The sequence below is a fragment of the Trematomus bernacchii genome, unplaced genomic scaffold, assembly GCF_902827165.1.
Source record: "Trematomus bernacchii unplaced genomic scaffold, fTreBer1.1, whole genome shotgun sequence".
NCBI classification, from domain to species: Eukaryota; Metazoa; Chordata; class Actinopteri; order Perciformes; family Nototheniidae; genus Trematomus; species Trematomus bernacchii.
In genome coordinates this window covers 2,054,005-2,077,941 of record NW_022987567.1, presented here as the reverse complement: position 1 = coordinate 2,077,941, position 23,937 = coordinate 2,054,005, and the positions used below count along the sequence as shown (strand labels likewise).

At 41.2% G+C, this 23,937-nt stretch overlaps 1 protein-coding gene across 4 annotated transcripts in view; it reads right to left on the bottom strand.

Moving 5' to 3' along the window:
- Nucleotides 1-23,937, bottom strand: part of rxraa (retinoid X receptor, alpha a) — a 102,043-nt gene that overhangs the window by 29,955 nt on the left and 48,151 nt on the right. For all 4 annotated transcript variants that reach the window (XM_034125945.1, XM_034125947.1, XM_034125944.1 and 1 more), the window contains exon 3: nucleotides 13,651-13,886. In XM_034125945.1, the coding sequence (XP_033981836.1) occupies nucleotides 13,651-13,886 (236 nt within the window). The remainder of the gene's footprint in view (nucleotides 1-13,650; nucleotides 13,887-23,937) is intronic.

The window sequence follows — 23,937 nt, the reverse complement described above, 5'->3', positions numbered from 1 at the left end:
ATGACTGGGACTGGAAATAGAATACATGCGCCCTCCCCTCCAACACATACATGTGATCCTTGACAGGGAGGCATGGCAGCTGTGTGTACAGCCTCATCGTCTTGGGAAACCCCAAGACAATCCTCTGACTACATACTGTATTTTGAGGAGGAGTAGAAACTTTTTCACACTGAGGGAGGGAAACAAACGAAGGGCATTTATCATCAAGCACTGGAAATGTAGGACATAAGATTCCCTGCAGTACACTGTACAACACGCTCCAGCTGAAAAACATATTTTCATGTGCTGCGGGCGTTACGTAACATGTTGTGGAGGACATTCGATTGGTACATGCAGTACAGTGGGACTCTGTGTCTGCTCGTGGGTGTCAGATTCCGCACAGAATTGATACATGTGATTATGTGTCCTGTGCCACCCGCTGGCGTCTGCGTAAGGCCGCAATTGTCAGACATGTAAAAAGGCGATTAAGAAATTCTCCCTCGGAGGGCATGGTAACCCTGAAGGGCTGATGGTAAAGGTACCAGTTTTCAGACGTTGTGAGTGGGTGCATTGATGAATGGATTCATTCTGAATAGAATGCTTAAAGTGAGATATATATAGTTTATATAGCATACTGTATTTATATTCTCAGGGCAGCATAGCATTAATGAAAGAACACGTGTTTTAGTTTCTTTAGAACTCAGAGAACAATAAGCCTTTTTTGGGTTTAGTCCAAAAACCCTAAGATATTTAATAAACAGTAAGATAAAAGAGATACAAAAAGCAGAAGCTACTCGTATTTGAGAAACTGGAACCAGCATATTCTAACAAAAAATAATATATAATAATATATGGCTGTTTTTCAATTCCTGTCCATAAATTAATTGATTTATATTTGTATCACTCATTTATACTAAAACCATAGGCTACAACAACCACTGAAAAACAAGGTGTTTCATTCAAAAACCTTAATATATAGACGTCAATCAGCAAACTATCATAATTAATAGATAACTAATAGATAGTAGATTGAGATAGAGATAGAAGAAATAGATATCATCTCACTAAAAGCATATCAATTACTGTTGTGAATTGACTGGGCTTAGGTGTCTTAGTAAATCCTAATTCTCTAGAAAGAACAATCCTGGCAGCAGAGCAGGTCCATTAGTATTCTGTGACAACACACATGGTGGTGAAACAGAGAGAAAGGAGTCGTCCCTCGAGTGAACAGAGGAGAAAAGTAGAGAGAAGCGCAGAGACAGTGGAGGCCTCTGCCTAAGACGGGCTTAGCTTGATTCAGAGAGTCAGAGCACAGACTTTCCTCATAAAGACACTTCAAAAGGAGACATCAAATCCTAGCACACCACTCCTCAATGCACAACCCTCATGTGGAACTTCACTTGCTTTCCAGTTCAAGGGCACCTTTTTTTAACGCGGAGAAAAGTTATATTCTTTCCAAGCGCCCTCCCAGAATTCCTTCAGAGGCTTTCTATTATGCGAAGGCACAACACGGCTAGGAATAGAATGCTCTACTTTACTGTAACAGCAATTAATAATTATAATTTGTGGCGAGGAAGAATTTCCAGAGCTTGAATGTGAAGCGCGAGGAGGTGCGAGTGGACAGGATACAAATCTTGTGTTGACACCTCACCAGCTGCCCTCTGAGAGTCGAGGACAGGGATCGGGTCACGATGCGACCACATGATAACCCCGTCACCTTCGACCTCTGACACCTTGTGACAATCACTTCCTTCCAAAAGCAAACTTATCTTAGAGGAACCCGCAGAGTATGGGAGGAATGAGGGAAAACTTTCGCCTCATACAGGGTGGCAAGTCTTATCCAGACACGTATGAGCAGAGTTTAGGGATCAGGTTTCCAAACAGGGGGAGTGTTAATGGGGACGCTTATCTGCAGCCCTTTGGGTATATTATTGGGTGAGTAAGACACACTTTGGGATCCATTACAGAACTGTAACGAGTTTGAAATAGCTTACAAACAAGCACAAATCACCACACACAATAGTTCAGTTACAGTATTTGTAGGTAAAATTAGGGGTCGTCTGCAAATAGGTTGTACATGTGACACCATTTGGAAGTCACACTCAAGGGAAGGAAACGGAAATGAAAACGGATTTGAGGCACTATAATATTAAAGGGGCCCTGTGCCTGAGGTGTTTTCTTGTAAACAAACAGAGCTTATGTTTTATGTGTGTGTCATAGTGCACATTGCATGAGATTAATAAAGCAATGACCAACTTGTAAGATAATAGCTCAATAGTGTTATTTAGGTCAAACACTCCAATAGGAAACCTTAAACATTATCCGTGTACATCTGTCCAAAATACCAATATATTATACCACCACTTTGCAGATGGACTGACACCTCTTCAGCTAAAATGGTATGACTTTGTTTGTAATCCAGATGTCATTTTAACTGCACCTTTTCTTAAATACACATTATAATTGTTCTCAAAGAATAAATGTGGAAGATTATCTCAATGGGATTATATATTAGAAGAATAAATGAATCCTCAAATGTTCATGATAATAATTAGTAAGCCGTTTGCCCACAAAAAATGTATCTTAAAATCTCTGGTATCTTTTCAAAATAAGAGTAATATTAAATAGTAATTTTTGCAACAGGATAAAGTAAACTTCTTAGATAGGTCATTACAAAAACCTATATTGGTGGTCAACAATTATTAGAGGTCGACAATAAGCCTGTCATGTTTAATTAAATAGCACTTTAAAGTTTTGAGCTTGCTTTTTACATAAAACAATCATCCTTCAAAGTCTATTTTTGAAATGCTAATACTGCAGACCATTAATAAACTGTTTTGGTGTTGATAGATGTTTCTTTTGGATACATTTAAGAGAGGCTAAAATGAAACAAAAGAGATACTTCCCTTACATGTGGACCACAACCCGTGGCTACCAACAAATGCATGCATTTTTGATGGCTTATTAATGATCTGTAAGTGGATACATAAACTACTTATTAACCATTAATAAAGTCTTCAGTGACAACATATCAAATCCTTTCGAGGTCTGCCCTATTGTAGAGTAGCTCTGAGATGATTGCCAGTCAGCTCTAATAAAACGCTTTTCTCTCCCGGTGGATAGAATTCGGAGGAAGCAGACATTCTAGACAGCTCGGAGGTTTCCAACACTCGCCCCATGCTGCGCTGCAACAGATAACATGAATCACCCAAAGCACTGCTGGCGCTTGTGCGTGAGTGCGTGTGGGTTTTGTAAGAAACTTTTGTTACAGTGAAAAGAGGATATTAAGAGTATCATTGCTATGAAAGGCAGTGAGCCATGCAGCAGTGAAGTGGGAATACGAGGAGTGACTTTCAGCTGTTGTCTCAATTCAGCTTGGCCGTATCTCTCTGTGTGTGTGTGTGTGTATGTGTATGTGTATGTGTATGTGTGTGTGTGTGTGTGTGTGTGTATGTGTATGTGTATGTGTGTGTGTGTGTGTATGTGTGTGTGTGTGTGTGTTTATGGCATCCATGTGTGTGCACATAGGGGTTGGGTCTCTGGTATGCATAGTGTCTTTTTATTTCTCGAGTTATGCGTGTGTGCCTGCTTGTTATGTTCTGGATTTCATGTGTGCATGCATGTATGTTTACTACTGTGTCCTTTTGGCTTTGTGTGAGGGCGGATGAGCATAAGGGTGTTTTTTTATATTATTATTGGAAACAGTGCTGCTCCTACCACTGACACAGCAGCTCTTAAAACCCTGGAGTCTCTCTCCTTTCACTCCAGACTTCTCCTATGTCTGTTTTTTATCCTCCACACTATATAAATGTTTCAATTGTGACAATCTCTTTCCTTTGCTTCTTTCCGATATAAATCACAATATTTACTTTTACCCTAACCTGTTTGGATTGGTTTTAAAGATTAGTTTTGAAAAATGTCAATCAAACGTGATGAGTTTATCAGTTTCCAATTTGTAGCATACATTTATTGGTTAACTATTTCAAAAATCCATGTAGTAACCAAATTAACACATCATTCTATTTTTCTTGTAGTCAGAGTTCAGCGGATTCCCAATCATCATAACTGATCAATCAATGGGTTACCTTTCAGTCTGTCTAAGTTCATGTTTAAAATGACTTTTACATGTTGACAGATTGTTGACAGATTTTGTGCAAAAATCCTAACCTGTTTTCCAAAATGTAGTTTCACTTCATTCAATGGCATTTTCATCCATCTGGTTTAGTGTTTAGTAAGAATGGGTATGGGAAAGTACACATTTTATTATCGTCACTGCCATGTGGGAAAACCTGGTTCATAAGTTCAAAACTGTTTATAAATTGTATAACAAACCTTGATGTGGATGTGGATGTGGTAATGCTCCTATATGTCATCTGCCTGTCATACAGGGATTCATTAAAGTGTTTCCATTGTCCATTACAAGTCCTCCCGCAATTAACTGACCATCCATTTCCTTTGTCAAATAAGTGATTAATATTTCCATTTTCCAACTGTAAATCAACCTGTGAGTATTCCACTACTGTTTCCACTGCCCTCTGGTATATCCTCCAGCAAGTCCTTGGAAATTGTCCAACATATCACTAAGTGATGGATCAAGAAGTATTTTTAGTGTCAAAACGACCATCCAGTGACTCATTTTCAAGCACGTCCATTACCATCAAGTCATTCATCATACTAGCGTCGTCTTGTACGCTACATGGAAATTAACAGAGTGCCATTTAGTTTGCCAAATAGCACACAATCCTGCAGGAAGTTACATTTAGATTGATTACCTTCTTCAAGTAATTTGGTTATCCATTGTCCACTTTCCAGCAGATAAAGACTGACAAATCCACTATCATTTTGTTCAGCATTTCAAGATTTGTACCTCATTAGCATGTAACGCTGGCATTGGTTCATTGGTATTTTTCCTGACCACTAACAAACTAATCTGGTGTATTGATTAATGCTTTAGTATTAATCAGTGTTGTCCAATGAGAAAGTGATCTTAAAATACAAAAAGGGTGGGGGCTGTTTCACACAAATTCTGGCAGACATAATATAGTGTGGTGTCAAATCAATGTTTTTTTTTTACTTGTTTTGGACAGATGCCTGAAATGACTTGACACTTGTGAATGTCCAAAGAAGCTAAATGAAACTACTTAACATCGTCACGCAAAAGTTAGCTTGGCGGTGTTGACGTTAAGTTGCATTTACCTTCGAAAGTTAGAAAATTAGTTTTCCTTTTTTGGAGAATAGGCTTCTGAACAAAACATGTAAGTATCATAAACGTGTGTTTGCCAAAGATCTTATTTTCTGCTAAATTCCAATTGAAAAATCGAATTCTGTTTTGTACAGTGACCCCTTACGATTCTAACTTCCAGGACGTACAACAATATTAAGTCATCACTGCACCCCTTTGTTAATGTGTACCCATTATTTTATCTATTGTATGAATATGGTACAACAATAGTCAGTCGGTCTTGTCAGTGCATTTATTATCGTTCAGCAAAGTTGTTTTTTAAAATGTTGATAAAAAGATGTTTGCCTCCTCTTGTCTTTACAAACCCTATGCCTATACATTCTTCTGAGACCAACTTTTTTTAGCACAGCTACAGGTTTTACAGGTGTGTTAAAAGTAGAATTAGTCATAAAGTTATAGTTCACTGACATGCCACAGCATACATGTCTGTCCGCAGTCAGTGTTGAGTTGCTGTAAGATCACACCACCAGATGCAATTAAAAACCCTATAGGGATTATCTGAAACTCTAAAATAAATGCGTGCCCCTGAGGCCTTTAAACCGCAACGTCTAGAGCCGGCATTAGGAGGCGTCTCTCTGAAACTAAAGCCTAATGTTACTGTTTGGATTCCTTATAGCTGCCGTCTCCTAAATGGCTCGTCTCCTGTGTGGCCCCCATCAAGTCAGAACACACAGACAGACTCCAGCGCTATCACCCTCAGACTGTCAGTTCTTAAATGATGGCCTATGGTCTGTGAGAACAAGTAACGGTTAAAAAAGCCATTGGAAAGTACCTTTGCTTTAGCAGCTCCATGGTGCGTTCCTAAGTATTTCAATTTCCACAACATTACCACTAGGTTTCAGCAAGTGTTCTGCACTTTCTGTACTTTTACGACTGTCAGTGTCATCTACCAAAGCAAAACATCCTGCACATGTTTCAGAAGAAAAGCCTTCTAGGGAAAGAAAAGAGAATTTGATCCCTGGACTCCTGGAATAGCTTTAATACGAAACAGATGCAGGACATTTGCATTAATAGCAACAACAGTATGGGAAACTATTTGATAGAGTTTATTTCTACCAACAGGAACATGTTCTGATGTTTTCTCTACAGTAAACTAAGAACTAAGGGACACAACTAAATGTATTCTGCACATTAGTTACACATCAGTGAGCTACCATTGCTGGGGGAAAAAAAGGTCTCTAAAACGTCTTGTAATTGCTACCTGGAGACAGCTTCGGCTAAAAAAATTCTGCCCCCCCCCCCCCCCCATCAATTTTAGGGTTGATTGACGTTAGAGAGCCTTAACTGTTCTCCTGGGACGCTACACACAGCCCCTTTGTGCGGCCATTAGAGCCATGCAACCATGATGTCATGCAGAGTGACTACAGCGAGGTCCATCAAAGACCAGAGCAGCGGAATGGACCTTTATTACTCCCACACAGGAAGGGGCTGAGGTCCACGACGCTCCCCCCCCTCTTCTCCTCTCTTTCTCTTGAGTGTGTTGTGCTTCAGTCTCCTAGCGACCCTCGCCTAAATACGAGGTAACCGAAACGGGCTCATGACATCACCAACGCCGCTCATTTATAACTTATTAAGGCCGTGTTCAATTCCTTGTAAAACATTCACACCTTTTTCACATTAGTGTCCTTGCTTCATACAGTATATGTATTTCTTTAGCTTCTTGCGAGACACTGGAGACTTGCCGTTGGTTTAGTGTTCTCCGGAACGTTTCTATGGGATAGCGAAAAAGCCAGAGGGGTACAGATTGAAGGAGTCGCAGTGGTTCCATGATACGGAACCCTTTTCTTTTCCGCAGAAAACAACAGCCAGACAACTCTAACCATTGTCATCGGGAGGGTAGAATGTGTCTCGACCCTGAGTGTAATCCGTTCCAGCTGCTTGGAGAGTTGTGTTGCCTGTGATCGAATGATAGTCTGTGTCTTCAAGGAGTTCAAGACCACAGATTCGACCACTGATGGGACTGATCCTATTGGTGGCCTGGCACCACACCCGTGATAAGTTCCCCGGGGTAGAAATGACAAACCTAATAACGGCAAAACCACCTAAATAAAGACAAAATGCATTGCAGACAAAGCTGTTGTGTTGAAACATGTGTGTGACCCTCCTCAGAACAATGCAGATCTGATTTTCAACAATATATATAGCCAGGACACACAGACTCGACAAGACACACTTAGTATGCAACCACAGCATGTCAGTGTGTCTGGATGTTGGGGAAAGTGCTCAAGGGGAAGTACCGTTGTTTGAGATGTAAGAATTGGCAGATGATAAAGGACCTTCTCTCTCTTTACATGTGGTTTGGCTGACTGAGGATGTAATATTCCAGTAAGAATAGGAGTTTTGTTCATCCCATCTTCAGCTCCCATCATGTTGTCATTTACGTCTTTGATGTAGGGGATAGTTAAAGCTCATTGTTTTCACCGATTACCATTCGAAATGCACATGTTTTAACCAGAACCAGAGTGGTTGAATAACTTTTCTACCTGGATTATATTACAATTTTAGAGTTGAGTTTTATTCTAACAGTAGACGCTGATGATTGTAGTTGATGGTAAACTAGGTCTACCAAGACAACTTCCGCCAATGGGAGAATATAAATTAACCTTGCCTTAATAAGAAAGGCTAAGAAAGGCAGTAAGAACGAAGTAAACAGGAAAAATAACAATAGTGTGATGACTTTTTCTATGATTTCAATCTTCTATGACCTATGCGAATGACCTTGAATAGGAAAAATTCAACAATGTATGTAATTTGCAAAATGTGTGGTCACATGACAGTCAGTAAGTGTGTCCATGCTTATGCGTTTAGGTGTGTGTGTTCTTAGCATAGGCGGGGAACTTGTAATAGCCTCTGGGTGGTTGAGTGGGGAGGAGGCTATGCTGTGATCCCGTTCCAGTCAACTGCTCATGAAAACAGCAAGTCAGCCGAGTGTTAAGAGCAAGTGGCATTCGCCGTCTGACTCAGATCACGTCTCATCACAAGTGCCACGCCTCGCGACCACAGGGCCCTGACACCGGCTTTGACCTCTGAGCCGCACCAGCCACATCAAACTGCCGTACCCTCCCTTCGCCGAGCAATCGTGAGCAGCTTCAATGGTCTCAGTTATGCAAACGTTCACGGTTAACGGCTCAAATCCTCAAACATGAGTACCTGTCAGATTTGTAGCTGAGTTGTATTTCAAATGTTTAAACTCTAGCATTCATACTGAACTAGAGTTTAGGTGGAATAACCTCAACTGTGTTTTATTCTTATATTTGGGTAATTAAAAAGACTGTTTTCGACTTAAATCCTGCTATTTAGCATTTACGAATAGAATAATAATAAATGGTTTATATCACACTATTGTGTAGTTGAATGCAGGTAAGGTGTTTATTTATGCATTTGTCAACACCTATAACCTATAATTGGAGGCTGGTGTATAAACATATACAAAATAATATAGGGAAAATACAGTTCTAATTATATAAAAAATGTCTGTAGCAGAAGTTATAATTATTGACATGTAAAGGTAATTATTAAAACATTTTAAAACTGTATTTTCTGTGTGCACCCACATTCAAATGTGTTGTTTAAACCATTTATAATGGTGTTGTATATAGGGGGACTTAAAGGGAAGTTTTTTAGATAAAACAAAGTTAGCCAAACTACTACATTGCCTCACTTGTTAAAGCTCCCATGTCATGCTTTTCCGGTTATTACCCGTCCCCTTGTGTGTTATGAAGGTTTTTATGCATGTAAACGGTGTGCAGAGTCAAAACCCTCAAAGTACACCCTGTAGCGAGTAAAACTCTAACACAGAAAATACCTCCCCAAAACGCCTCGTTGGAGATACGTCACTGCCCATTTGAGTCTTCCATTTAGTTCCGGGTACCGCCTGATGTCATGCGGTACCCGGAACGAAATGGACCAATCCCGAAGAGCTATGGCCACACCAGCAGCGGCGTGTTCCTCCTCCAGAGGTTCGAAGAACCGGCATTTCACAGACGAAAGCTTCCAAAAACATTGCCCAGTTTGAGGCCGGATATGCACAGCTTGTTTGGACCGTTTGGAGCAGGGGAAGATCTGGGTATACAACCTGTAAGTTTGCATTGTTATTTGTGTATTTATCAAACAAGACTGTTTAAATGTGTAAACTGTGTTGGACTGCTAAGCCATTGACACAGTGCTAACTGTGCTAACTAAGTTGCTAGAGTTTCCATATATCAACTCTAATATCAGCAGATGGCCTTGCATACATGTATCTCATAGCAGGAGAATGTCTGCATTCACACACAAAATACCTATTGACAGTATACTGCGGGTGATTTGCCGGTCAGTCGCGAAACGTAATTACATTATAGCTGGCGTAGCGATCTAACACACGGAGCTTGAGCTAGTTTTGGTCAGAAAAACATTTTTGTGATGCTACGTTGCTAGCGTTTAAATATATCAACTACAATGTCAGCAGATGGCCTTACATGTTTGTCATGGCAGGAGAATGTCTGCAGTCACACACACGGAATACTCATACAGTATACTCCGGTTTACCGTACATTGTGACCGTACATATACTGCATGTAGCTAACGAGGCTAGCTGTATGCTAGCGCAAAACAATGTATTCATGCAAGTTACATTGTATGGTAGCAGAATACCCGTATACGATTGCAATTATAAACACGTTATTGCTAGCCTAATATGAACCACTAGCTTTTGTTCATAGTAGTTTTATTACACTGCATTATAGTTGCCTTTCCTCCAAGCTAACGTTCATATCGTGTTAGCTACCAAGGTAAACAAAGCTAGGTTAGCATATTAGCAGGCAAGCTGTTCATTACACAACTACTACTAACGAATCTAAAACAACTAAGTTTCTCTAATATTTTGTGATTTGCATTTGATTTCGTCCAGCCAGATCCTGGCGGACAATCCATGACGGGGAAGGGATTCTACTACTACTGAGGCCTCGTGCTAAAAGGCACCGCACCGCACCGGCTGTGCGCAGGCAAGAGGAGGAGGAATGGATGATATACCGTGTATATATGTATATTTATGTTCATTTTGTACATTTCTAAAAATAAAGTTTAATGGAAATACTTAGTAGGCCTATCCTTTCTTCCCTGAATTCATATATAGCAAACCATGATTTGATTTCTCATCAAACAGTAGTAGTTTATAACGGGTAAAAATAACTTACTCTTTGTTATGAGAGTAGCTCGTAGGCCACAACGGAAAGACAAGGAGACATACACGAGTTTACAAAACCACGGCACATTTATTGTGGTAAATGCAAAGATAGGTGGTTGAGAGGATCGCAGAGTTAGTCTTCCTGCAGCCGCTTTGGAGAGAGACTGGGGCCGTAGTGTCCGGAGGTGTCCGTGATCGTGCTGATTAGCTTCTTCAGCTCCACCGTAAGACAAAGGCCCTGGGGCCGTCACACTCTTCTATAACAACAGTTAAAAATATATATGTATATAAAATATACCGCTGTACCGACGCCATGATAAGACTGATGTTACGCTGAGAGCAGCCGGGAAAAGCACTGACATGGGCGCAGCCTCTCTGGTGGTTGACTAATCAGAACGAGTGGCCGAGCTGACCAATCGGAGCACACTAGGCTCACAGGGAGGGGGGGGCAAGAGCTCCAACGAGTCGTTTAGTGGAGAAAGTGAATACTGCTGAATACACATGCTTGACAGAGATGCTGTATGCGAAACCAATGTGAGTTTGGAAAATTGCACAGTATAAATCTATTTTAGTATACCTCAACAATGTAATTATGATCAGTGGAAATGGCCATGACATGGGCCCTTTAATGTTGATTTAACATAGGAAGCTGTGGCTAAGGCGGTAAAATGGTCCTCTGGTCTCCAAACAAGAGTGAGTGGTTCAATCCCTAGCGCCTGCAGTCATGTCGAAGTGTCTTTCTGTAAAATACTGAAAACTAAATTGCTCTTAGTACTTGCAATACTTCCTGTACACAATACAGTCATTACTGAAAAAATATTGTGGTTTAATTTGATTACCTTACCGCAAACTGGCACATTGAAACGGGTGGTAAGCCTTAAAAAAAAGGGAGGTGCTCATTTCCCCACCCTAATCTTACCCGTCCCAACTATAACCCCTTGCTGTGAGAAGGGTTGATGAAAGCCATGTTTGTACTTCTCAAAAGATGATATTGTTTCAGTATTGAAACAAAATTAAACTCATCAGAAGTAGTATAGTTTTTCGTTACCTCGCCCTTTAATTTCAGGATCTTAGGCTGCCCTATATTAGTCACATCAATACCTGTATTTCACGACTTGGAGAGTAAATTATGAATAGCACAAATCGCTATAAAAAAAAAAGTGATGGCAATGGACCTTTTTGGCAGCAATTCACTCTGATACCAGCTGTTTCAGCAAGTAAAATACAACACAGCACTGTAAAGGACTGGAAACCAGACATGACCCATAACATAAGTCAAATACATGCTGTAATTACTGTACATACAGTATAACAACTGGTAGAAGCAGCTGTTTCCTGCTCTTTATACAGCTGGTAGAAATGACAGGATTGGCCAAGCTGCAGTACGTTTAAATACTACAAAGAGGAAAGCACATCTTCTGTAAAGCGTGTAATACTTGCCGTCATGATGCCCGTAATTTCTACATATTTAACATTAGTACTAGTAAAAGAATCAGTTAAGCTCCTGGTATAGATTATTCAAATAAGACTGAGACAGACAACTGTAACGTTCACTACCTAAATATCCAACCTGCATACCAAGTGTGCCGCTCCGGGACAGAAACAGCAGCGCAGATCAAAGTGTTGGAATTGAAAAATGTTGAAGAACCAGAAAAAGAGGGGGCTGCCGAAGGGGGGGGGGGAGGCTTTCTAGCAATGAAAGATTCTGGCCGCTTTCTGAAAGTGCCCCTAATCCAGCCTTAACTCCATTACATGTGGGACACTTCGGCGATAAGCCCAACAATAGCAAAGAGAGCCCATCCTAAATAGCATCACGTTTGCCGACACACTAGAAACACAATTATTCACAAACACAAAAAAAGGGCAGCCACTGCATTTTTTGGGGGAAACAATTTCAATTTCAGATATGGCTCCAGACGGAAACTGGGCCACTGCCGGCTTTGATGTCTTAATTGTGTGTGTGTGTTTTTTTTTAATACCAAAGGATTATTGATGGAACAAAAAAAAGGCAAAGACAGAGAGACAGGAAATGGAGATGGTGTGAAACAGACAAGGAATAAGAAAACATGAAAAGGGAAGAAAATAAGAAATAGGACAGCCACAGAGAAGCAGAATGAAAGGATAGAGACGAGCTCAATAAATGGCTGGAGAGACTGTCACTCTTTCTCCTATATCTCTGCTCTATTTGTCAGAGTAAAGTACTGTGCAATCCCAGTTGAATAGGCCTTGATTAACTGTGGCATTGGGTCAAAGTGGGGCCTCTGTCTGCTGGGGCCTGGCTTAGGAAAATTATACTGTGCGTGCGTGCGTGCGTGCGTAACTGTAATTTGCACTACTGAGACATGTGAACACAGCTTGTAAGAGATACAATTCAACAGTTTTTTACTGGTTAGTTTATAGGGCATCTTTATGTGTGAAAACACTGCAAGACCTTATGAAACCATCGTACAGTCTGCTGAATATACTGTAAACGTTATGTTTGTTTCTCAATGTAGCTTGAAATTTAAGGCACTAAATCTATTAACTATGAATTTCATAAATGTTATCACCATATTAGGGAGCATTCTTTTTCTGGTCAAGATCAAATGAGGCTACAGCTATAGGAGATGATAAGCTAAGCTTAGTTTAGCATTAAGAAAAGGAAGCAGGGGAAATCCGCCAGACGAATTAAATTCGAACACATCAGACATCAACAACTCTCAAGTGTCCAATGAACTGAAGTAAAAAAACATTAGTGCATGTTAGCATGTTAGCCTACATTTAGCTTTACAAGAAATGTACACAAACACACTTTTATCTCTCAATACTAAAGTGTTAGTAGATTGTACTTGACTTGAACTACATATGCTTGTGCAGTGTACAATTTGACTCGGCAGTGTAATCTCAAATTGCACGGAGCTGCTGTGCTCTCATCGGAAGTGAAAACCACTGTTAGCTAACTGGCTATCTAGCTAACTGGCTATCTAGCAATGCAATCACAGCAATTCCAGCTGCTTCCATTATGGTGAAATGGGAATTGTTGAGTGTAAGAAATGTTGAGCTTTCCACACGTTCAAACTAAATAAGTGTCCCATCCAGGTTCTCATAGTGCACTGCATTTTGGCATACTTCCCATTGGAACGCAGTAATGCACTTGAAATAGCAAAAGTAAGTAAAGAAGTATGCAAATTGAGACACAACATGTGTCTAACTTAGCAACTGTAATAAAACACACTTTTTACAAGTTTGTATATGCACTTATCTGCGAGTCTGTGACAGGCCTTACCTGGGGGCTAAGGCTGGGGCCGTATCCCATACCAGGCGAGTTCATGGAGTGGGGGCCCATCGGTGAGCTGATGACGGAGAAGGGTGATGTCAAGCCGTTCATGGGCGAACCCAGCGAGCTGATGGGAGAGTGCAGGGAGCCCGAGTGCCCCATGGACGGGCTTAATAGAGACGGGTGCATTCCTCTGTGGGATGTGGGTGAGCCCAGGGGTGACGAGGTCATATGGCCTGACGAATCTGGTTGGTAAAAATAAAAAACAGAATAAATTAGACATTAGACATTTGACAGATTCATTGGTTGTTGCTGTACAGTTTTATAACTTTCACAGCTTTAATCTTTTTAACACCATTTTTTCTCAACGTGTTGTTTACGTACAACTTAAGCTTGATTAAAAGGAAATGTTCACACTTTTTTTTCTTCCTTAAAGTGGTTGGCACCAAGTATCAAACACATGTGGTGAAGTGTGAAAGCAGATGTTAGATTTCAGAACGGTTCAGGGAAATTGCAACTTGGCAAATAATATGGAAGACAATAACGATAACTTTTTATTTTAAATGTAACATGTGAGTCAACGGAGACTTGTGTCTATAAGTGGTTGTCTGTCCCTGTATGAAGGGTTTACCTCATCCCAAGTGCTTCCCTCAGGGATCTATGAGGACAGGATGTATATCTATAATGTATGTGGTTGATGAGTGGAGTAGTGGGCCCCGGAGAGTGAGGGGAAATCTGTAGCGACATTGAAGTCAGAGGTAGCTATAAGGATAAGGTCATGTGTAATGTATAAGAGCTCAAGTGCTAAGTCTAATCCTGACCTTGACGGAAAGGGCTCGTCCCATCAGCTATCAACACAGAAGATACGGGACGGGCGGGAACGCGAGCACAGGCGGAGGATATATTGCAGAGAATTTGAAGACAGGTTGAATTTGCACCGATAAAAACTCATTTCCTCCCGTCTCGTCTTTTGCCCATTTTATCTGTATTTACTTATATTCTTATCCTTTCTCTTTTCTACTCCTGTGACACATGATGGAAGATGGATCACTTCCCCGTTGTGCTTCCATTTATTTTCTTATATTTCCTTTGAAGTGTCTAATGTTAAGTTGTTTCTTTGCTTGACTCTTACACAATGCAAATTGTATTTTAGATGTATTTTTGTGACCAGCTTTGTATTGTTTTCTAGTAGGACACAAGTATACAGACACAAATTATGAAAATGAGAAAAAAAAGGGAATAAAGGATACAGAGTCCCATGCCAGATAAACAAATACATATATACCTATATTTTCCCTATATAATACAAACATAATAATAATAATAATTGCAGTCAGATGAAGTTATATAAGGCATTATGTAGTTGCACCTCGTGACTATTGCAATACAAGTATTTAAAAACCCTCCATTCTACATAACACCGCTTAAGTTGACCTCTGATAAGCCCTCTGTCCTGACAAACCCTTCTCTTTCACCCTGTCCTATTTTGACACTGCAACTTTGTGCAGCGGGGACGTGTTATGTAATAAGTGTGGCTTGTCTGTCACACTCCTACGTTTTCATAAGTGACCAGGTTCCTGCGTTTCCTCGCAGCGGAATAAAAAACTGATGGATGGCTCAATTAGATGACAGCCTGGTCCACTTCACGGCTTGTGTGCTTCGTCTCCATCCCAGCTGACTTCACTGGATTCCTTTTTTTAGTGCGTGTGTGTTCTTTGTGGTGGACAAAAGAAGGGAATCTTTGCATTGGATGCCCCCCTGCATCAGCAATCCTCAGAGCAGCAACCTAGCTGGCAGCTCCGCCAAGCCAAACACTTCCTGCACATCCTGCTTGCCTCACAAGCACTTCCTGCAAGCGCACACATACACAAATGGGCCCTTTCCTTTTGAAAACAAACACGCATCCTTCTTAATAAAGGGCTAACAACGGCTCTGCATCGAGTTGTATTAGTTCAGTGTTTAATCCTCTCACTGATACCCCTCGAGCTTCTCCTCCTCTGATTACTTTTTTCCCCCTAAAATGCGCCCACACACAAAAAATGTAATAAATAAATAAAAAAAGCTCTCCCTGATCCAGCAATTCCCATAACCCTTTGCCAATTGGGTTTTAATTCAGGCAGATAAAGAGAGCTGTGGTATTAGGGTTGCCAATCTGCCATTGTGGGTCTCAGCAGGGGGGGAGCTCGGCTGACAAGAGTCCCAGCAAGGCCCCCTCTGGAGGGGGGTGACGGAGACGCGCTGGGAGGTAGATCACACTGTTTACATCTCTCTCTCTCTCTCTCGCTCTCTACCCCATTCATTCATTATGTCTCTCACTCTTTCGGGAGAAGAGGAAAAAAACCAGAGCAGAAAATTATCCCATCATTCCCTCTGATAGTCTTTTTCCAAATGAACATGTAATGCAATCTGGTCATATTGAATGGTCCTATTTGTGAAAAGTCACTCCGAATATAAAGATATCTCACAGCAAAGTGTGTGTGTGTGTGTGTGTGTGTGTGTGTGTGTGTGTGTGTGTGTGTGTGTGTGTGTGTGTGTGTGTGTGTGTGTGTGTGTATTCTTGTTGGAGTTGGGTTGCCAGTGTAGGATTACAGCAGGATGAAAAGGACTCTGTCCTAATCCTCCCCAGAGAGGAGGAGGGGAGAGGAGAGGAGAAAAGAGGAGAGGCGAGGAAACAATGAAATGAGGGGAAGCAAGTAGATGAGAAATGAAGAGGAAAGAGAGGAGGAGAAGATATAGGATGAGGAGAGAAAACCACGCGAGTAGAGGAAAAAAGTGAATGAGAAGAGAAGGGGAGAGGAAGACATTAGAGTAGAGGGGAGGAAACAAGGAGATGAGAAGAGAGAAGAGGAAAAGGCATTTTAAGAAAGGAAAAACAAGAGAAGGATTACAAAGAGAGGAGAAGAGAGGACGACATTAGAGGAGAGGAAACAAGGAGAAACGAAAAAAGGAGGAGAGAGAAGAGGAGAATACATTAGAGGAGAGAGGGGAAACACATAGAGGAGAGGAAACAAGAAAACAAGAGAAGAGGAGACGACAAAAGATAAAAGGGGTACGGGAGGATAGGGGGAATTAATTAATTATTGAGTAATTTTAAATACAGTAAAGTTGTCACAATGATACTCTGACTGTATTTTCTCCCATGCGACCTGTGGAAGTGAAAAGTGATACATGATTTACCAGCAGTTGTGAGAAGACATGGCGAATGAAAAGACTTTCTGCATAATCTCATGAAATACACATGCCCTCAAGATTAGATAAGAGTGTGTAAAAAAAGCAAACCAGTGAGCACGGACAAAGCAGGGTTATAAAAACGACTGAAGCCTCCGAGAACTGAGTGGCAGTCGTCCACAAAAAGCTAGAGTCGTGTTTAGATAGGGGTTGAAGTGCTTCTGTGCCTCTGCCCGTCAATTGGCCTGTATCGCTGGGCACACAAAAGCACAACTGACAGCTACAAATAAGCAAATTAGGGCCCATCTTCCAGGCAGGCGCAGACAGAGCCCTCCACTTATCACTTCTGTAGCCCATACAAGCATCTCCTATTTCTAAACAATGTTCCCCTCCCTCGCTCTCGCCTTTCTCAAGCTTTTGTTCTGACGTTGGGTGTGATTACACGGAGGAACATTTGCCAATTTGTGTTCTGCCTGTTGCTGGCTCGTGCATTTGGAATATGATAAATGGATGATTGAGACGAGGACGGATGATGACATGAAAGGGGACGATGCTTAACAGGAAAAATGACAGCGTTCATCCAAACGCTTCAAACAACCTTTGTTTACGGATTTCTGACTGGTGTGCTGTCGCCGTTGGGATATATGGCTGTCCTTTCCAAGTTTGTTATGAATGAAAGAAAATTGTGTTCTCACAACATGTTGTGATTTCCACAGAAGGATACATGTGTTTTGAATGTACATTTGATCTAGGCAGGACAGTAATAGAGGTCAAAAACTGCCTGTTTTGGCCTTGATAAAATCACTTTAAAACAAATGTTATATTTGTTGGATCCCCCTTTTCATAATGTTATCTCACACTATGTCTACTTTCTAAATGCCCATCTGATATGTAGTGTGATATGCTTGCTAAGGCACAGAAGCCTATGTGTATGGCACTAAAGTACCTCATAAATCGACTTGAATACACTGTATCTGATGAACTCTTCAGGACTGAAAGGAATCCAGCAGGGAAAATCCCTCTCGTTGAAAAGCTCATATGCAAATGCAATCTGATATGAAAGGTTAAAAACCAAAAGGTTATAAACCACTGCCCTATCAGGGATTGTATACAGACTACAAATGACTCAGCTGACTGCAGAGCTCACACCAATGGTTGCACTTACCAACCCATGAGCTCGTGTTGCCTCTGCCAACAGCAAAGCATGATGCATTATAGATGGGAAGTGCACCCCTACACCCCCATGTTAGCCTGAAGTATCCCGAGCGCAGATGAAACTTCAAAATCTCTCTATTTCTTACTTTCGTTCGCATAAGAAGCGCATGTAGCTTCATATTGTCAATGTCTTTTTAGCCTTACTTCTAAACACCCGTCTGTTGCATCTTCCTTTTCTAAAAATCACATTTACAGTCATAAGCATGTGCTTAGCACAAGCAGACAGATGCTCCTTTTTCACTGCGCAGCTAACTCTCCTCCTCTATTATTCATCTAGTGGTGCCACAGGGGAGATTTAGTGGAACACGAGGACGTGGGATGCAGCAAAAACAGAAAAGGCAGAGCTCGTAAATCTCAGTAGATCACATACTTGGCGTCCGGTTTGCCATTTTGACTTTAAATCTACTCGCTTATGATCAGTGGAATCAACTGTCAATAGTCACCATGATAAAGCTTTGAGTAGTCCGCGCTCCCAAAAGGATGCATTGAGGACGGCCAGTTTTAGGTTAATACCCCTATAGCTATTATCCAATCCCGCAATCTCTTGAGACTTTGTTAGAGCTTTCGCTACAGCACAAACACACACAAACAAACAAATAATAATAATTCAGTCTGGCTCCATGCAGATCCCTGAGCTCACAATGGGCTTTCTATACCATTCTGCTGGCTGTGGGTCAGCCGGGAGATGATGCCATTGGCGAGACAGCAGCCAGGAAAACAAACGGTCATTTCATGGATTGACTTTGGCGCAAATGAAGCATTCGTCATGAGTCACTTGCACCTGCACCAAAGCGTAGGCAAACTGAGCTTTATTCTCACAGAAAGGCTGTGGCCTGTCAACAATAAAGCAGCTGCCTTTCTTTTTTACTTCATCTGTTTATTTGATATCTGTTATTATTCACAGGGAGGTTTTAGGAGAGGCAGGTGAGTCAGTTTTTGAAGCGCACAGAGCACAGTCAGAATGAAAGCCTAATCATTCGAATTTCTCAGTATGTGTTCGGAGGAAGAAGAGAGGAGCGGGAAAAACATTCAACAAAAAATCCCAAGGGATTCAGGCGGTTGTGTAAAGCCCAAAATAACACAGAACTTGGTATAACAGCTTAATTTTCAGCGCTGATGTGTTTCTCACCATGACGACAGCAGGCTGATGTTTTACTCAATAGTTTGCAAGGCTATGAGAGTGTCTTTCACAGAAAAGACCATTACTCATCAGCCTTTTTGTTCTCAGCATCACACTTTTATCTGTGTTTTAATTAAACACCAATGTCAACATGTTTTGAGCGTACGTGTGCTCATTAATCAGGAATGTCTCCCTACTGTTTTCCGCTGTATAAACAGAATAATCTGCTCCCTTCAGTTAAGGTCCAAATAGTAAATATCCCAGTTTGATGTGTTTACTCTATGGATAGGGGGGAGGTAGTGGGAGTGTGTGTGTGAGGAGGAGTGTGTGTGTGTGTGTGTGTGTGTGTATGTGTTAAGGGATGGGAGTTGGTTTAAGGGGCGGGACGATAACTGTCAGATGACATTTGAACAGGTGATGTAAAATGTTGTGAGCACTGGAAAGTGCCGTTTTTTTAAACTGCACTTTCTAAAACACTTTCAATAATGATAACTTTTGCATTTAAAGGGGCCCTAGTACACAAATGTTCAGGTTAATATTTGCATTTAGTTTCTCTACTGTGACATGTTTACATGCTTTAATGTTCAAAAAGGTCTTTATTATTGTCATACTGCCTGTGCGGGAGATAAACCCCTTTCGGGTTTCGAGGGAACTGTGGGATTTCAGCAAATTTTTTCTTGAAATGTCAGGATAAGTTGCGATCATTGTTATTTAGATTCAAAAACGTCTACATGAATTAACCATTACAATTGAATTAGCTTAAGGGGCAGTCCAATAATCAGTCAGTCACATTTTGTATACATCTTTATATCACAAATTAAAAAATATTCTCAGGGGGCTTTACAGTGTCACTTGGTTTCAGTAAGGACATGTAGCACTTAAGTGGTTGGGGATGATGCAATACATGAATCGATACAAAAACAACACCTGTTTGTCTGTTAAACAGAAAGGCGTTTGAGTGGTATTTCTGGTATTAGTCAGACTGGTGGAGCAGAACACTGGTTGTAGATGAGTGATGTTTTATTTCTGGTGCCAATTATAGTCAGTGGTTACTTGCCAATGGTTCTTTCTTTTATTTATAAGTAGATGACAGCCAGATGAAAAAAAACCTTTTTCAAGTTGAATATGCAAACCTGGGACTGATCAGAAGAAATGTTGCTGCAAAACAATGCACCAAACAGCCAAAGATAAATGAGTAGTTGCAGATGGAAGCATTCATCAGCACCTCTGAGAATTGGAACTAAGAAAAGGACATCACAGCCTTACTTAATGCACAAAGGATGCATGACGAAAACAGGGTTTTTGTTCTTAGTTGTTTGTTCCCCTGTGGTCGTTGTTCTTTTTATAATCCCTGCACAATCAAAGATCCACTACAGGAGAATATCATCCATTATGTTTACAAGGTTTTTGTTTCCCGTCATTACAATAAATGAGCCTTGACTAAAGTGCAAAAAGTAATGTAGTGACGAGGGCGTTTGCTTTTACACCGATTCCTGTGAAGTCATGATATGATCAGCAACTATATCTTCCCCTTCTTGAGAAATGAAAAGTATCCAACTGTCTGCCAAGGCCCCTATACGAGTGCACAAACCAGCGTAGATGAGATAGCGAAAGAAAAAAAACATAATGTGTGATAAGTGGCAGAAAAGACCCAAAACAGGCCACCCATAATTTCACAGTAGGTGGGCCACTAACAACCATCATTTGATGCAGTGTTGATATAACCAGATTCTTTTTGCATGCTGTGACAAATGCCCTCATTAAAGACTTAATTCTTTCCCTCCCACCTCCCTTTGACTATATTCTGTCTCTCGCGGGCCTCACTTTATTTTCCTCTCATTTCAATAAATCGGCCAGATAGCTTGGGTTGAAAGTGCCAGCTCCCGAGGCCTGCCGGTGCCCTCTGTGACTCTTAAGTGTCTGAAGAGGCCATGGAGCCGCGGCCGGCCGTGGCTAGGTGCCAGCTAAGCCGCAGATTATTGGCGCTATTGCTCGCTGTGCCCTGGCTGCCAGCGCTCTGATCTGCTGATATGGTCTAATTGTTCTCTTTAGCTCAGAGGTGATATACTATCTCTCCCCCTTTCGGAGTTTGCAGCAAACAGAGCTGTGCCACACGAGGATGAGCAAATGCTGCCGAGAGTAGCAGACTGGAAATACTGCTCGTAATGTTGTAGACTTATACACAACGAGATGAGCTATGGAAATATGTAGAGAGGACAGTTTGGTTTGGTAATAGTCACCATCAAAAAGCGTGTTTTTTGCAGAATATGATATGATGAAGAAAAATTGTCTTGATCATCAGGACATCATTTGGTAAGATGCCAGCCTCTAAAGACAGAAAAAGTGTACTTACCAAATTTGGTATTTTAACATTTACTATGGAGGTGAACAACTGCCTATTTTATAGCCTACAAAGGGTGCTTTCTGCTCAAAAGTTAAATATGTAGTTAATACATACCTAACCATTTCCTCAAACAATGAAAAGGCTATTCCGAAAATGCAAAGCCTCACCCAAAATGCCGTAAAAAAATGAGTATAACCATGTCTATTTTATTCAACAAATTGCACCTTTCCTATTGCTACCTCTGAATTCATCAGGGCAACAATACAGAGACTGACACAAAGAAAGAAAAATAATACTGAGAAGGAGATGCATTACAAAGACAGCATGGTGAATGCAGCTTACACCAGGAGCAGCGACGGACAATGGCAGTTGATACAAAAATGGCCTGGAGCGATAATTACCACTGCAGCCCGCGGAGCTTGGTTTAATGGAGGAAGATTACATTTGCAACCGCTGCTCTTCAGGTCTTTCTGAGGTCTTGTTACCTTATTGGAAACATGGCAGCTTATCAAGTATCCAGGGGACACTAAATGAATGCATGTTAAGAGCAAAAACAGTATTTTTGAAAGACTGTAACCAAATGAAGTAAAGATAGATTTTTGACGTCCGAAAACTTTGAGGCCCTAAATGTTATCCTTGTGGAACCCCTTCCATTTAGTAAATACGTTGGCTTTTTTCTCTATTATAGAATACGCTTAAACAAATCTGATATTGGTGCTGCTCTTAACAGTCATATCTGAGGCGGTTGTGTGTATCCCAGTAACCGGGGCAATGCAAGGCAGTCGGGAAGCCATGATTCATCGAACTTCCTCTTTTTTTGCACCCAGAGATGAAAATCACAACACAGGCCCTTATCTGACTCGCTCACTGCCAAAACACACTTGAAGGCACATGGCCAGAGCGTATACATATACACACAAACAGAGAGATAATAACCTGACTCCAAAACACAAGATTAAGTGTAACAACAGCAGCAGCTATAAGAGGAATCTGGTAACAGTTATCATATCTGAATTTTGAAAACATTTGAGCAGCCATGTTGATGCATAACCAAGTGCAAAGATACCTTTCGGTACTGAGAAGATTGATTTTTTGAAAGATAGTGAAAGTCAAATTCAAAAACAAAAAAAGTGCTCACAATCTTTAACTCATCATACTTTTAATTAGGTCATCATTATCAGTGGGCTATTGTAGTTAAGGAATTAAAGTTAATATTGTCAAGGGCTTGGTTTGAATGTTGCAACCTCATATAGTAGCATAGGAAAAGGTCAGCCTGGAAAATTATGCTACTGCTTGCTCATTTCCTTTTTCTCCATTTTTTTAATTACGGAAGAACGTGGGAAGTCTTTTGGTGGGGCGTGCAGTTCAACCCAGTCTTTTAAAGTCTTGCATCTAAAACCAAAAGGTTCATTTAGGTTTTATTCATAATTAAACATTTACACTTCCTTGTAAATGACAAAGAGGAAAAACAGCCGCCAATGTGTAGGAGTGAAAGATAAATTAATTTACAATGTGCGTCCGCTCGCTTTTTAGGCGTCTGGCTATGACTCAGCAGTCATAAAGCCATCAGCACATGGAGACTAATTATGCCAATTACTAACGGAGGGAAAACAAACTGTCCCTTCCATCCGTTGACATGAGCATGAGGAATTTGCCACTTGATGACTTGTTTGGAGGCAGCAGGTGACGGGTGGTTTCCATTTTTATCGAGGAAGCACTGAAAGGCATTCAAAGAAGAGCGCTGTGTGTTGGATCTTTTGCAACACCTGGATTGAGCTAGAGGCAGATGTTGGTGAACGAAACGCCTCGCGTGCAACCCCTCTCGAACTCTGGTGGGCGCTGGGTTTTTAGAGGCAGTATCACGGCCCATTAAAACAGTTACATGTGATTTAGGACAACGGATCCTTTTCAAATAGCGACGGCCGAGACTAAAAGAAGCTAAGGTTGTGGGACATTACAATAATATCTGACACTTTTTTTAGAAGAAACTTGAATTTATAAACTATATTACAAGCCTTTTATACATTTTCTCCCGTCTGATTATTATTATGTTGTAAGGTGCTGGTCTGTTTGTAATAACATCCAAATGGAGAGGTATCTGGCTGCTAGCCCTGAGCTGGGACTACCTCCCCCTTTGTCTTTGTTCCTCCGGGGAACACGCATGAGATAAAGGGAAAGGGGAGGATGAGATTGATAGATCGATAGATGGACACATAGAAGGACAGATAGAGAGAGTCATAGATGGATAAGAAACATTCAAACGAGAAGCGGGAGGAATAGAAAGTCTCAGAGAGAGCTGGAGACCCTGGGGGCCGGGCGGGAGGGGATGAGATGGGAAACTATGTGTGTTCGTGCTGCAGGAAGAGGCCTCGCAAGCTGGGGGGGGAACACACGCGCCTCAATAGGAGAGGGGGGGGGGTGTGTATGTCCTGGCGAGTGTGTGTATGTG